At 34.3% G+C, this 15,957-nt stretch overlaps 1 protein-coding gene across 2 annotated transcripts in view; it reads left to right on the top strand.

The window, feature by feature from the left end:
• IFT74 (intraflagellar transport 74) overlaps positions 1-15,416 on the top strand; it is an 85,868-nt gene extending 70,452 nt beyond the window's left edge. For both annotated transcript variants that reach the window (XM_059411542.1, XM_059411543.1), the window contains exons 19-22: positions 7,168-7,331; positions 7,747-7,872; positions 13,369-13,429; positions 15,104-15,416. In XM_059411542.1, coding sequence (XP_059267525.1) covers positions 7,168-7,331; positions 7,747-7,872; positions 13,369-13,429; positions 15,104-15,222 — 470 coding nt within the window. In that variant the 3' untranslated portion in view covers positions 15,223-15,416. The remainder of the gene's footprint in view (positions 1-7,167; positions 7,332-7,746; positions 7,873-13,368; positions 13,430-15,103) is intronic.
• The last annotated feature ends 541 nt before the right edge of the window (positions 15,417-15,957 follow it).

The raw sequence follows: 15,957 nt of genomic DNA, 5'->3' as shown, positions 1-15,957 counted from the left end.
TAGAGCATTGAAACACCATAAGCTTCAGTGACTTTGATTTAGCACTTTGATTTTCATTTTAACTGTTTTCAACACTAGTTGAGATACGAACCCAACAAAACAAAACCCACTCAACATTTAAGTCCATATATCTGTATGAATTTTAAGACTCTTAAGGGGTCAAAAGGAAACGCTCAAGTTTAATTATACCAATTTCAATTTTGTTGGGAAAAACTTCCTTTCTTAAACCACTGTCTTTTGAAGCCTTAAACAATTTGATATTTTATGCTCTATGATCATTGTTATACCTGGAGAATCATTCAGTTTTGAACATATTTTTACTATATTACCTTCCACCTATATTTTGATTCATAAGGTTTCAGAGGTTGAAGAAGAAAGTTTAATAGCAGCTTTGTATTTGATTTTCTCATTAGGGAGTCTATATAGATAATAAACCTCAGTTTCAAGTAGAATTTGCTAAATTTTATGAGAAGAAGCCAACTTAATGCCTCCCACATAGAGGGAGACATCATGGTAAAAGTGCAACAAAGTGCCAAAATCCACACGCAAACTCTATTCAGATCCTAATCTGACCAGTGAACTGTGTAAGCATTTGGGTAAACTTCAGGGGACCTAGGAAAAAGCAGCAGTTAGAAGTTGAAAGAGTTGAGTACAGAGATTTTATATACTGACTGCTACAAAGGAGAAGAGTTTAGGGTTTAAGTTCAGCAAAGTTTATTACTTGTTTAGTATAAATCAACACTTCTCAGAGGAGCACAGTTTAATCCAGAATCTCTACTACATATCATTTAAAGTTTCAATTATACTATAAAAATTTATAGGAAAATGTGAGTCAAGGGGAAAAACAGTTAATAAACATTGAACCCAAGATAATCCAGGTGTTGAATGAACAGAAGACTTTAAACGTTTAGGAACATTTTTAAGGGTTTAAAGGAAAATAAAATCATAACAAGTGAACCAATGGAGAATCCCACAGAAAGAGAAAAATTATAAAAAGAACCAAGTGGAAATTTTAGCATTGGAAATATACCTAAGATGAAAAATTCACTGAATGACCTTATATGAAGGTTGAAGACAGCAGAAAAAGAGTCAGTGAACTTGAGGATCAATAGAATAATATAATCTGGAGAAGAAATAAGAATGAACAGAACCTAAGTGATCTGTGGGACGGTTTCAGGCCATCTGACACATATATAATTGGAGTCTCAGAAGGAGTGGAGGGACAGAGAATGGGGGAGAAAAGATAGTTGAAATAATAATGGCTGAAAATTTCCCAAATGTGATGAAAAACCAAGTTTTACAGATCTAAGAAGCTCATTGAACCCCAAACATGATTGGTATAAAAATCCTTTACGTAAGCCCATCGTAGTTAAAGTGCAAAAATGCAACATAAAGAAAAAACAATGAAAAATGCCAGAAAAAAATAATACATATATACAGGGAATAATACATCCCACTATAAGATTAAATTTTATGTTATTTTATTTTTAAAATCTTTCACCCCCTAAATCTCTAAGTAATAAAAGGAAGATGTTCACATTTGTCTTAATACTCTGAAATACCACCATACTTTTCTGAGGCTATTTATATCTCTACTTTAAAATAGAGGTAAAATGAAAGCAAAGTGCTCAGAGATGAAAATGTTTCCCTACATGCCTCTATATACAAACAAATAACTCTTTGGGGTGTTATTACTGTCGTACCTAGTCCAGGGAACATAGAGAGGAAACCAATTTAGGCAGGTTTGAATTCAGATATCTTCATCTGGATGTGCATGATATATATATTTCAGTTCCATTTTAGTTTGCTAAAATTACACTTTACTTTGATAGCTGTAAGAAAAGCAAAACAGAATGATGCCTGGGGAAGCATGAATAGCAAAATTAAGCAAGTGTTACTACTGTACCTCTTCTCATAGCTCATTGTTACTCTTTGAAGCATCTTTCTGGATCATTAACATTTGCTGTTTTAAAAGTAAATCTTTCATAAACATGATAATATCACTCAGCACCAAAGCCTGACTGGCTGTGTGACTTTGGGCAAATTACCTTTCTAATGGGGTGCCTGGGTGGCTCAGTCAATTAAGCATCTGCCTTCAGCTCAGGTCATGATGCCAGGGTCCTGGGATCAAACCTCACATCAGGCTCTCTGCTCAGTGAGGAGCCTGCTTCTCCCTCTTCCTCTGCCTGACTCTCTCTTTTCTCTTTCTATCAAATAAATGAATAAAATCTTTTTTAAAAATACCTTTCTAAGCTTCAGTTTCATCATATAACATTTACCTCCTAAGGCTATTAAGAAAAGAAGAGATAACATAAGACCCATCATATTTCAGCTATTCAATAATATTAGTTCCCTCCATTACTTTTCTTTCACCTTAAAAAAGAACTTTTTGGGGCACCTGGGCGGCTCTGCCTGTTAAACATTCGCCTTAGGCTTGGGTCGTGATCCCAGGGTTCTGGAATCAAGCCCTGTGTTGGGCTCTCTGCTCAGCAGGGAGTCTACTTCTCCTTCTCCCTCTGTGCTCTCATTCTTTCGCTCTCCCTCAAGTAAATAAAATCTTTTTGAAAAATTAAAAAATAAATTAAAAAATAAAGTTAGTACCACAATATTAAGAAGTCTCTGAAATATAGAAGGTAGATATTGTGTAATTCTATCAGAACAGAATATTTTTTAAAATATTGTTTTCTTGTTATTTGTACTCATTGTAGAGGATTTAGTAGATACAGAAAAAGATGAATAAGAAAATTTAAAATACAGTCTATCAAGAGTTTTTCCTTTTTTTCTTTTTATTAAGCTTTTTAATTCCAGTATAGTTAACATACAGTATTATATTAGTTTCAGGTGTGGAATATAGTGATTCATCAGTTCTATAGATTATTCAGTGCTCATCACAGTAAGTGTACTCTTTAATCTCCCATCATGTATTCAACCCATCCCCCTACCCACGTCCCCTCTGGTAACCATCAGTTTGTTCTCTATAGTTAAGAGTCTATTTCTTGCTTTGTCTCTTTCTTTCTTCTTTTTTTCACTTGGCTCATTTGTTTCCTTTCTTAAATTTCACATATGAGTGAAATCATATTGTATTTGTCATTCTCTGACTGACTGATTTCACTTAGCTGTATGCTCTGTAGCTGCATACATGTTGCAAATGATGAAATTTCATTCTTTTTTATAGCTGGATAATATTCCATATATATATATATATATATATATATATATACCACATCTTTATCCATTCATCTACCTTTGGACACTTGGGCTGATTCCATTTTTTGGCTCTTGTAAATGCTGCAGTAAACATAGGGATGCATGTATCTCTTTGAATTAATGTTTTTGTATTTGGTGGGGTGAATACCTAGTAGTGTGATTACTGGATTATAGGGTAGTTCTGTTCTTAACTTTCTGAGGACCCTCCATGCTGTATGCTACAGTGGATGCTCCAGTTTGCTTTTCCACCCATAGTGCACAAGGGTTCCTTTTTCTCCACATCCTCACCAACACTTGTTTATTACATTTTTTTATTTTAACCATTCTAACAGGTGTGAGGTGATATCTCATTGTAGTTTTTGCATTTCTCTGATGATGAGTGATGTTGAATATCTTTTCATGTGTCTGTTGATCGCCTGTATGTCTTCTTTGGAGAAATGTCTGTTAATGTCTTCTGCCCATTTTTAATTAGATTATTTGAGTGGTTTTGGTGTTGAGTTGTGTCAGTTCTTTATTTATTTTGAATACTAATCCTTTAGCAGATATGTTATTTGCCAATATCTTCTCTAGTCTTTTTTTTTTTTGCTTTTTTCCCCATCTTGGAAAAAAAAAGAAAATGCCTCTCTAGAGTATTCTCTGCCCAACTATCATCCTTCCTTTCAGAGGTTTCACATCCAGATTTTTAAAAGCCTTCCTTTCCCTCTCAGTCCCATTTTTTTCAATGAAATCTTTTCTCAGGAAATATGTCAAGGTTTTCCTGGATGGTAAATGCAACTTGTATTTTGCAGTCTTTTTGTTTGAAATCTCTAAGTAGTAGTCTTCATTATAAATCATTCCTTTATTCTTGAAATGTCTTTTCATTATCATTTGTGATTTTGCTTTTATTTCTTTGGTCATTTCTTATTCTCCCTTATGGGATCTTTCATGTAAATTTATTCTTTAAAAATTTTTTATTCTTGGGGCGCCTAGGTGGCTCAGTGGGTTAAAGCCTCTGCCTTCGGCTCAGGTCATGATCTCAGGATCCTAGGATCGAGCCCCACATCAGGCTGTCTTCTCAGCCCGAAGCCTGCTTCCTCCTCTCTCTCTCTGCCTGCCTCTCTGCCTACTTGTGATCTGTGAAATAAATAAGTAAATAAAATCTTTAAAAAAAAATTTTTTTTTTATTCTTATAGGTTCTGTCATGAATCCTTTTCTCTTGATGATTTTAGCCATTCCCATAGCTTCAGGTGCTTTCTCTATGTTGATGACTTCAAAATCTCTATCTTCAAATTTCTCTCAGGGCTTCAGACCCATATATATCTATACATGGGCATGTTTACTATTTGGGTGCTTCTGAGGTAACTCGAACAGCATATCCTAAGTTCACTTGAATCCTTCATCTCTTTCCCTCCTACAAACAAAAGTTGATACCTCCCTCTGGCTTTCCTAATATCTACACCTTTACTTAAGTTGGAAATGGGACTCTGCAATGACTCCTCTTCTCAACCATTGTTTTCAGTCAGTTCCCTAATATCTCTTGAGTCCGTCTACATCTCTCCATTTTTTTCCTCATTTATGTCCATGTGAAGTAACTTGAGATTTCACATAAATAGTTGTCTTCCATTGGAATATAAGTTCTATCAAGATAGGGATTCTCATATGTTTTGTTCCTTGCTATATCCCCTATTCCTAGAAGTTTACCTGGCACATAGAAAGCACTTAATCAGTATTGCCTAATGAAAAAATAATCCCCAAAGTAACTATACTAGTCTAAGATTTATTATGTAGATCACTGAATCAACATTTAACTGGTCTTCCTGGACCAGTTAATGCTTTTCCAATTAATTGCCCACATTGAAACCAGAGTGAACTTTCTAAAATTTAATTATGCCATACTCTGATTTAAAATCCATCAATTACTTTTCATAGCCCTCAGGATAAAGTTCCAGCTCCCTATTTTATTTTGAAAAGCACTTCATGAACTGAAATCCATCCCACTTTGAACTTTGGGTTCTAGTCATATTGAACTTCTGTTATTGGCACATATGTACCATGCTTTTTTACCTCTAGACTTTGCACATTTTGATTGTGTTCTCTGGAACACATTTACTTTTTCCTTGCTTTGGTTGATTGCTAATCCTTAAGGCCTTAAGTTAAAAGGCATGTCTTTAAAGAGCTCTCTTGGCAAGTACCACATGTTCTCATGGCTCTCTTTATTACTATTTTCATAGTAGTTATCTAGTTTATTGTAAATGCTCATTTAATTTCCTAGTTCTACCTCTAGAATATAGCTCCTTGAACAAAAACAATTTCTCTGTTTTCTTAGCATCTAGCACATAGTAGATGCTCCACACTTTAAAACAAAGTATGAGACACAGATACACTTACTCTTTCACATACACATCTATACAGTCCACATTATTCATGGTTGTGAATTTGCCTACTCTAGCATAATTAATTTATAACCCCGAAATCAGTACTTTTAGCACTTTTACAGTCATTTGTGGATATGTGCAGTCAAAAATGTGAATTGCCTGATATAACATTCCCATGGAGGTCAAATAAGGCAACACTGTCTTCTAATATTTTTTCCATTAACATATAATGTATTATTTGCCCCAGGAGTACAGGTCTGTGAATCATTAGGCTTATACATTTCACAGCACTCACCATAGCACATACCCTCCCCAATGTCCATAACCCAGCCACCCTATCCCTACTCCCCCAACCCCAGCAACCCTCAGTTTGTTTCATGAGATTAAGAGTCACTTATGGTTTGTCTCCCTCCCAATCCCATCTTGTCTCATTTTTTCCTTCTCTACCCCCAAAATCCCCCACCCTGCCTCTCAAATTCCTCATATCAGAGAGATCATATGATAATTGTCTTTCTCTGATTGACTTATTTCGCTCAGCATAATACCTTCTAGTTCCATCCATGTTGTTGCAAATGGCAAGATTTTGTTTCTTTTGAGGGCTACATAGTATTCCATTGTATACATATACCACGTCTCCTTTATCCATTCATCTGTTGATGGACATCTAGGTTATTTCCATAGTATGGCTATTGTGGACATTGCTGCTATAAACATTTGGGTGCACGTGTTGCTTCAGATCACTACATTGTATCTTTAGGTTAAATACCCAGCAATACTCTTTTTGTTTTAGTCCTCACACTATTAATAATTATCCTTTATGTCACAAATTTAGTGCCACTTTTCCTCACATTTTTGTACTTTTTGTTCTCAATTTTGCTATATAAAATGGCTCCCAAGCATAAGCTGAAGTGTTGGCTTGTGTTCCTAAACCCAAGAAGCTGCATTGTGCCTTATAGAGAAAACGTGTATTAGATTATCTTCATTCAGGCATAAGGTTGGCCTAGGGTTCAGTGTTAATGAATGAAAAATATATATGTGTGTTTAAATAGAAATACACATAAAACAAGGTGATGTGTTAGTTAATTGGTTGATGAAAATACTATGACCAGAAGCTCTTAGGAACTTAACCGTATATCCCCTCTAGGAGAAATAGTTCAGTATTTGCTAATTCAATATTACAGTGACTTTATAGAATATAACTCCCATAAGTAAGGAGAATTGACTGTATATGTAGTTACAAAATTTTGTTCAACTATTTGTAATATTTCATAATTTGCCTTCATGTCCCTATTAAAGATAATGGGCCTTTATCTCATAATATATGTTATGTTATTAAGTAAGGAAAAAAACACCTATGTGCATTCTTAAATATTTTTGTAAGCATGGAGACAAATATGGCTGATATACATCAGGTTATGTTGGTTACCTGGAGGATGAATATTATTTTTCTTAATTTTTCTTTGTATTGTCTCACTGGTTGCAGTGAAACATGTTTCTTTTGTAGATATTCTTATAAAACATGATTTTTAATGGTTGCATCGCATTTCTCTTTGTGAAAGGAATAAAGTTTTGACTAATTATCATCTTGAATTTTCTTGTGATTCAGATAGTCAACGTTTACAGTTGGATCTACAGAAAATGGAACTTCTGGAAAGTAAGATGACTGAGGAACAACATTCTCTGAAAAGCAAAATTAAGCAAATGACAACTGACCTGGAGACATATAATGATTTGCCAGCTTTAAAATCATCAGGGGAAGAAAAGAAAAAGGTAAATGGTATTATAATTCAGATCGTTATAATTCAAATTGTTTTTTTCTTGATCAAATTTAGTATATATATGTAGTTCATAGAATTTATTATTTGCAGTTGATTATTTGATATATAAGCTAAGATGTTTATGTATATAGGAGGAATTTAGAGAGATGTAGGTTTTAAACAAAAGGAAAAGCAAGAGCATTTCAACAAATATGAACTTTGTTAAATGCAGGTTCAATTATGAAATTTCCCTCCTTAAGACTTATTCATCAGTGGCTTATTCATTCAGTAATTATAATCTTGGTAGAATTTTACCAGAATATCATTGAAATTATTTAAGTTAAAAATGATTTATGTTGGCTTAGTCTGTTTGCTAAAGTCTGTTATTTGCTAAAGTCTGTTATTTACTTCTATTTGGATCTATCTAGAAGTTACATCAGGAGAGAACAGTATTAACAACCCGCAGAAATGCTTTTAAGAAAATAACGGAGAAGCTAAACGTAGACTATGAGACACTAAAGACACAATTGCAAGAAAATGAGACACATTCTCAGGTAAAAAGGAAAAAAAAGACACTGAAATTTATTTCGTTTTTAAACTATCTGTCCCATGTTTTTAATCTCTATTTCTACTCCAAAACAGTTTTTTGGGGGGAGGGTGGGCAGTTTATAGATTTCTGGTTTATTTTAGGATATCTTGTCTTTTTTCCCCCATTTTATTTTATTTTATTTCTTTTCAGTGTTCCTAAATTCATCGTTTATGCACCACACCCAGTGCTCCATGCAATACATGCCCTTCATAATACCCACCACCCGGCTCACCCAACTCCCCCTACCCCCCTTCGAAACCCTTAGTTTGTCTCTCAGAGTTCACAGTCTCTCATGGTTTGTCTCCCCCTCCAATTTCCCCCAGTTTTTAAAAAATTTGCTTTATTTATCCTTCCAGACTTTCTGGCTTTGAAGATAGCCACAGGCTTTGAAGAAGCTTGTGTACGGGCTTCAGTTAGAATGAATTTACTTTTGCTCTCCTTCTATAAACCTATATTGAGGGACTTCTCTGTGCTAGGTCCTGTTCTGGGCATAGCTGATATGATAATAGCTTTGAAAAATTTCAAAAAAAATATTTTTTGAATGTAAAGCATTTTTAATGGAGAAACTTTTTTTTCATTTCTTTTCAGCAGAACAGTATTCATTGTTTTTGCACCACACCCAGTGATAGAGAAACCTTTTTTTTTTTTAAAGATTTTATTTATTATTTATTTGACAGACAGAGATCACAAGTAGGCAGAGAGGCAGGCAGAGAGAGAGGAAGGGAAGCAGGCTCACTGCCAAGCAGAGAGCCCAATGTGGGGCTCGATCCCACGACCCTGGGATCATGACCTAAGCCAAAGGCAGAGGCTTTAACCCACTGAGCCACCCAGGCGCGCCCTGATGGAGAAACTTTTTAATGGAGATATTTTAATGGAGAAACTTTGCTAACTCAAAAGAATCACAAATAGAATTAAACTTTAATGACTAATATCCCACAGAAGAAATAATTCTTGTCATTTTTTAAAAATTCTTGTCATTTTTGTGTGGGTTCTTCTAGTCTATATATGTACATACATTTTATATATATGTATACATTTCTAGGTATTTATAGAAATGGTATCATATTGTACATATTATTTGGAAACTTGTTTTTCATTATTAACTATACCTAATAAGTAGTTTGCCTTGTCATATCTTTTAAAAATATGATTCTATATAATATTTGACTTAATGGATATAGTATATTTTACTGAAACAGTTTCATATTATTAGACATTTAGGTTATTTTTAGTTTTAAAACTGTTTAGTGCTGTAGAAAAGCAGTCCTGCCCTTGAACTTCTTGATTTACACTTCCGATTATCTATACAGGATGCACAGACAAGCCCCCTTTTTATATCATTTATTCTACTGATAGAATTAGCTAAGCAATATCAGATGTCTTCTAAATTGAGTGCCGTCTGAGAGGATAGAGAAGATACCTGTTTCATTCACTTTCTCCCCACACTGTGCCAGTGGTTGACACTTAATGGGTGTTTAATAAGTATTTGTCAGAGGATTAAATGAAGCATGTGTGACATGTACAAAATCAGTAAAGATTGATCATTCTCATCTAGTGAGTATATATTAGCAATTTACAACTATGATTTATTAATGCTAAATGCATTCTTCCTTTTCTTTAAATGGCAATATGATCATGATAGATAATAATTTGTTAACATTGGTATAATATTCTTGTAAATGTATTTCCTTTGCAGTTGTATACCCATATTGATTATATTTTTACAAAACGTGGAATACTATATATATAGTTGTTAAACATTCATTTTCTCACTTAAATATTTTCAGGCTCCTTTTTGGATTTTTTAATGACTATTTCATTATATGGATTTACCATTTTAAAAACAAAAGACACACCTTATATATAAGATTTTACTTATTTATATGACAGAGAGAGATCACAAGTAGGCAGAGAGAGAGAGAGGAGGAGGAAGCAGGCTCCCTGCCGAGTAGAGAGCCCGACGCGGGACTCGATCCCAGTACTCTGGGATCATGACCTGAGCCGAAGGCAAAGGCTTAACCCACTGAGCCACACAGGCGCCCCCCCTTATATTCTTTTTGAAAGGGGTGAAATCTCATCAGAGTTTGCCACAACTACTTTAAAAAGATTAGAAGTCACTATTTTACATATTTGGATTTATCAGTTATTTTTGTCTCTATGTCATAATATACAGGTCTGGATATAGATTTGTAAGTGGCAAAATTATCCTAGTTTAGAGTGGGGATGGATACTGGAGAAGAAATATAAGAAAAAGTTTATGAGGCCATTGTCTTAAATGATTCTTAGGAAAAAGTACTGATACTGCTTATGAAATATTAGCTCTCTTAATAATAATAATAATAATCATCATCATCATCATCATCACTGAATAGATTATTTAAGGAGGAAAACATTTGACAAACACAATTTCTTAGAGCCAGTCAATGGCTACTTGTTTACTGGCACATCGAGTGCTAATCACATACTTAACCCCTTATACTGATAACAGGAATTCATAATATAACTCTTTGTTGCTTTTTGGGAATCCCCATTGATCAAATAAAATCTGATCTTATCTTTTGCAGCTCTTTTCTTGAAAACCATTTAAAATGTTTTTTTAATTTTACCATTTCAGTGTTCCAAAATTCATTGTTTATGCACCACACCCAGGTCTCCATGCAATACATGTCCTCCTTAATACCCACCACTAACCTCACCCATCCTCCCAACCCCCTCCCCTCTAAAACCCTCTATTTCTCAGAGTCCATAGTCTCTCATGGTTCATCTCCCCCTCCGATTTCCCCCAACTCCTTTCTTCTCTCCATCTCCCAATGTCCTTCATGTTATTCCTTAAGTGAAACCATATGATAATTGACTTTCTCTACTTGACTTATTTCACTCAGCATGATCTCCTCCAGTCCCATCCATGTTGATACAAAAGTTGGGTATTCATCCTTTCTGATGGAGGCATAATACCCCATTGAATATATGGACCACATTTTCTTTATCCATTCACCTATTGAAGGGCATTTTGGCTCTTGCCACAGTTTGGCAATTGTGGACATCGCTGCTGTGAACATTGGGGTACATATGGCCCTTCTTTTCACTACATTTGTATCTTAGGGAAAATAGCCAGTAGTGCAATTGCCATAGGGTAGCTCTATTTTTAATTTTTTGAGGAATCTCCACACTTTTCCAAAGTGGCTGTATCAACTTGCATTCCCACTAACAGTGTAAGAGGGTTCCCCTTTCTCCACAACCTCTCCAACATTTGTTTCCTGTCTTGTTAATCTTTGCCATTCTAACTGGTATAAGGTGGTATCTCGGTGTGGTTTTGATTTGAATTTCCCTGATGGCTAATGATCTTGAACATTTTTTCATGTGTGTGTTAGCCATTTGTATGTCTTCTTTGGAGAAGTGTGTCTGTTCATGTCTTCTGCCCATTTTTTGACATGATTATCTGTTTTTGGGGTGTTGAATTTGAAGAGTTCTTTATGGATCTTGGATATCAGCCCTTTGTCTGTGGTGTCATTTATGAATATCTTCTCCCATTCCTGCTTCATTGTTTTGTTGACTGTTTCCTTTGCTGTGCAGAAGCTTTTTATCTTGATGAAGTTCTAAAAGCTCATTTTCACTAAAAACCATTTTTTGGAGTCTATAAATTTCATAACAGACTTTTTGATGAAAGGCTATTATTTATTTGCTATTATTTAAACATATTTATATTGGAACAAACTATAAAACTCCTAGAAGAAAATATAGGGATAAAGCTCCTTGACATTAGTCTTGGCAACCATTTATTGGTTATGATATCAAAAGCATGAACAGCAAAGGCAAAAATAGGTATGCCTAAATCAAACTAGAAGGCTTCTGCACAGCAAAAGAAAACAAAACACATTTTGTTTTCAACAAAATGAAAACAACCTATGGAATGGGAGAAAATATTTTCAGATCATAATATCTGATAAGGGGTTAATATCCAGAATATATAAAGAATGTACAACAGAGTGTTTAAATAAGTTGTAAGAGAAAAACAGATTCATGATTCAAGATATTCTCGGAGGTTTAAAGGCAAGTCACTAATACAGATGTATAATATATAAGGAAGTTGACCATCTGACAGAGTGTTGCTTTTGTAGCATTATTCATTTAGCACGTAAGAGGTCTGCATTCTAAGAAGGCCACCTCTTTGTCTGAAACAAAGGGGAAAAGTTTGGTACTTGACTTTGCAAAAGGTTATTAGAGATTTATTGCCAAAATGTGCTGACTGTTTCCTTAAGTCCATCTTAACTTTGAGTTCCTATCTGGGAAGCCAGATAGAATTATTTATTTATTTGTTTATTTTTATTTTTTATAAACTTATAATGTATTTTTATCCCCAGGGGTACAGGTCTGTGAATCACCAGGTTTACACACTTCACAGCACTTACCATAGCACATACCCTCCCCAATGTCCATAACTGCACTCTGCTCTCCCAAACCCCCTGGCCCCCGCCAGATTGAATTTTTAATAGTGTTAACTCACAGCATATACAGTTTATATAATTAATTAGTTAGGACTTATCCTAATATCTAGATTTATCTCTTTAGAGGAAACAGTGGAATAGATGGTACATTAACACTGAACTTATGCCCTGAAAATAATTTTAACATGAGAGTAGAAAGAGATATTAATGCTGCTTCAGTTTTCAGATTCTTAAAACTGATCATTACCTCTTAGAAATGTCCACACAGAACGTTATTTTAATGTTTCATTTTTCAGATAGTCCTTTGCCTAGGAAAAATACTATGTGCATCTTAAAAAAGAAAGACCATAACCCAGAGTTAAAAGGTTAATTAAATCAGAAAAACAATTTAATTCTATAACAGTAAAATTGTCTTCTGAGGAAGCAACCATCAATATAATATCCACATTAGTTTCCTGTTGATGCAGAAATTATTGTAACAGTGCCAGTTTTTAACCAACCCTCTTATAATCTTCACACTGCAGCTCTGCTCTTATCACAGCTTGTGGAATTAGACAGGAAATTTAGCCCTGGAAATAAGGAAATTACTCCTATATAGTTGAACCTTTGACAGTGTTAGAATATATATCACATTTGTAGCATTAGACTTCTAGATTTCAAGGAGAGAGTCCCACCATGTCCCATTCTTTTCTTTCAAGTTCTTTTTGGAAAGGGAAGAGTCATAAATTGTCTTCAGTTAGCATGTTCATTGGCATAATAAAATTGTAAATATTTTCCAATTACGTATATAGAGTAAAACCCGTTGTCAAATTCAACATTATATTTATTAATGTACTTTACTATTGTTTAATCTTTTCTAATTTTCCTTTTTGTCTGCCATAGGTCTTTATCTCACCAAAATGCAAGCAGTTGATACGATTTAAAATTAAATGTTTTTTTTTGCTTATCCTCTTAAAAGGGTGTATAATTGTTTTGAATATGGGTACTGTTTAACCTTTTTATTTTGTGTTTTTTAGCTTACAAATTTGGAGAGGAAATGGCAACACCATGAACAAAATAATTTTGTGATGAAAGAATGTATCCTTTAAGAAGAAGCAAATGAACTTGACTGAGTGATTTTTTTTTTTAAGATTTATTCACTTATTCGAGAGAGAGAGAGAGTAGGATGGAGGGGAGGTAGAAGGAGAGAGAGGATCCCAAGCTGAGCAGGGAGCCCGATGCAGGGCTCGATCTCACACCCTGAGATCATAACCTGAGCCCAAATCAAGAATCAGATGCTTAGCTGACTGAGCCACCCAGGTGCCCCAGAGTAATTTTTTTCTAAGAATTTCTTTAAATAAATGAAATGAAATGAAATTTAACACAAACTTTACAAATATGTAATATGTATAAAACACCAAGCTTAACTATGTGGGGAATAAATGAGTAAGACTTAGTTTCCAGTCTATAATAATTAGGGTGTGTACAAAAGTAACAATAGAAAGCAGACTATACAAAGTCATAGTGTGGCAAAGTGACTAAGTGCACAGGATTTGGAGTAAGGAGATCTAAATTTCAGTGTTGACTGTACTGCTTGTAGGTTAAGGACTTTGGGCAATTTAATTTGTTTAAGCCTCACTTCTGTCATCTCAAACAAAGTTAATATTTCCTTCTCATAGAGTTATTGAAAGAATTATATAAAACCATGCATATATGTATATTCGTAATTGTTTGCTGTTGCTAATAATGCTGTACCTTGGATATCTGGGCAGCAGAGGAAGATAAGCCTAAGTAGTATCCTGAGAAATTTGACTTTCAAGCTCATTCTGTGTTTAGCCAATTCAACTTCATATTTCTATCAATGTAGTACTTAAATCCCATCTTCTTGCTAATTTTTCTGTGTGCTTATATATGGAGGAAATAGCTACTGAGGACATGTGTTGTGCAATTTTAAGAAACATTAACCCAGAAGTTATTTTCTATTCCTTTCTTTGACCCTTTAAGGACATCTCTGCTTGGAGAAGTAGCTCCTGGCTCATTGGAAGTTTAGATTCTCCTCTAGGAAACTGCCAAACTTCAGTTCCGGGCAGCATGGATCCCAGCTTGCTTCCCCACCAAATGCATCACGGGCAGTCATACTACTCAGTTTAAAAGCAAAAGACTCTAACTGAATATGCTTTAGTCTATCAGTCTAGTTTATGCAACACAAAGTAGGGGATTTTGAAATAGAGTGAATTATAGAGACTTCTGAAATTCAGTGTACTCTAGAGAACATGGTTGTTCTGAATATTCAGTTCTCAGACCAGAATTAGATTGAGATGCATAATGTTAAGTATAAAAAAGCTCATAGGAATGCCTGGGTGGCTCAGTCAAGCATCTAACTTGATTTTGGCTCAGGTCTTGATCTCAGGGTCATAAGATTGAGCCCCATCGGAGCCCTGCACTCAGTGCAAAGTCTGCTTGTCCCTCTCCCTCTGCTCTTCCTCATGCTTTCTCTCTCTTTCAAGTAAATAAATAAAACCTTTTTTTTTTTTAAACTGTTCTACTGTAGGTGAAATTTTTTGAAACAAGTTTTGCTTAGCCTTTTAGGTTTCAATTGATCTTAATCTGTTAATATGTTTATTTTTAAATATATTCTATTTGTGCTTTTTCTGGCCATTTTCAATTTTCAGTAAGAGAAATTAAAAAAAAAAAAAGGGATTTGATTCCTTCCTAACCCAAGTAGATTACTATTTTTGTTGATCACTGTTTCCCCTTAACTCATGTAATTAGTTATAGCAACCAAGAGTCAAGAGAGTGATTACCAGTCAATCATGAAGAATGTGACCAAGCAGATTGCAGAGTACAATAAAAACATTGTGGAAGCTCTACATAACATGAGCAGAAACTGAGTCTGAACCATCTTCAAGTCTCTATAGTAGTACACTCTTGTTGCTAAACTTTGTATAAGCTGACTGAAAAAGAATAGCTTACCCTTGAAGAGTTTAAAAATTTTGAGTGCTATAATTTTTGCGACCTCTTTGAAGAGGTTATACTATTTTAAATAGTATAATAGTTCAATAAAAAGTTTGCATACAGAAAAGCATCTTTTTATATTTGTATTTATTTGTGTGGGTGATAAAAACGTGTCAGCCAACTAAGAGATGAACTAAAAGTAGCCACTGAGATTCACTTAGTTGGTATAATCCATCTATGGCAGTAAATGAGATCATTTTTTAATGTGTCAACTTTAGGAGGAATACATGGAGTGAGATTCTGACTTACTACTTATATCATCCTTGTCAATTTTGCTTTTAGAAAAAGTAAGAATGGAAGGGAGTTGTTTAGCTTTGAGCTTTATCTTAAATAGGGTATATTTGATGTATTTTAGGGAATATAAAATTCCAGGTAAATGTATTAATACATATTCTTTGTATATCAGTTATCCTTAAAGATTCAGAATTGAAAACTTTAACCTTTGCATTTTAAAAATATTTTCTCGTGTATATGCTAGGAAAAACATGAAGTTTAAAAGAAATGCTGCACATATGGTAGTCTGTTTTAGATGATGCCTGTTGCTGTTTATTGCCACTCTGGAATATACATTCACTCTTTTGGACTGTAAGTAGATTAATTTTGTATTGCCA

This window comes from Mustela nigripes, chromosome 9 (genome assembly GCF_022355385.1).
Source record: "Mustela nigripes isolate SB6536 chromosome 9, MUSNIG.SB6536, whole genome shotgun sequence".
Lineage (NCBI taxonomy): Eukaryota > Metazoa > Chordata > Mammalia > Carnivora > Mustelidae > Mustela > Mustela nigripes.
The sequence above is the reverse complement of the archived record's forward strand: the minus strand, read 5'-3'. Positions and strand labels throughout refer to the sequence as shown.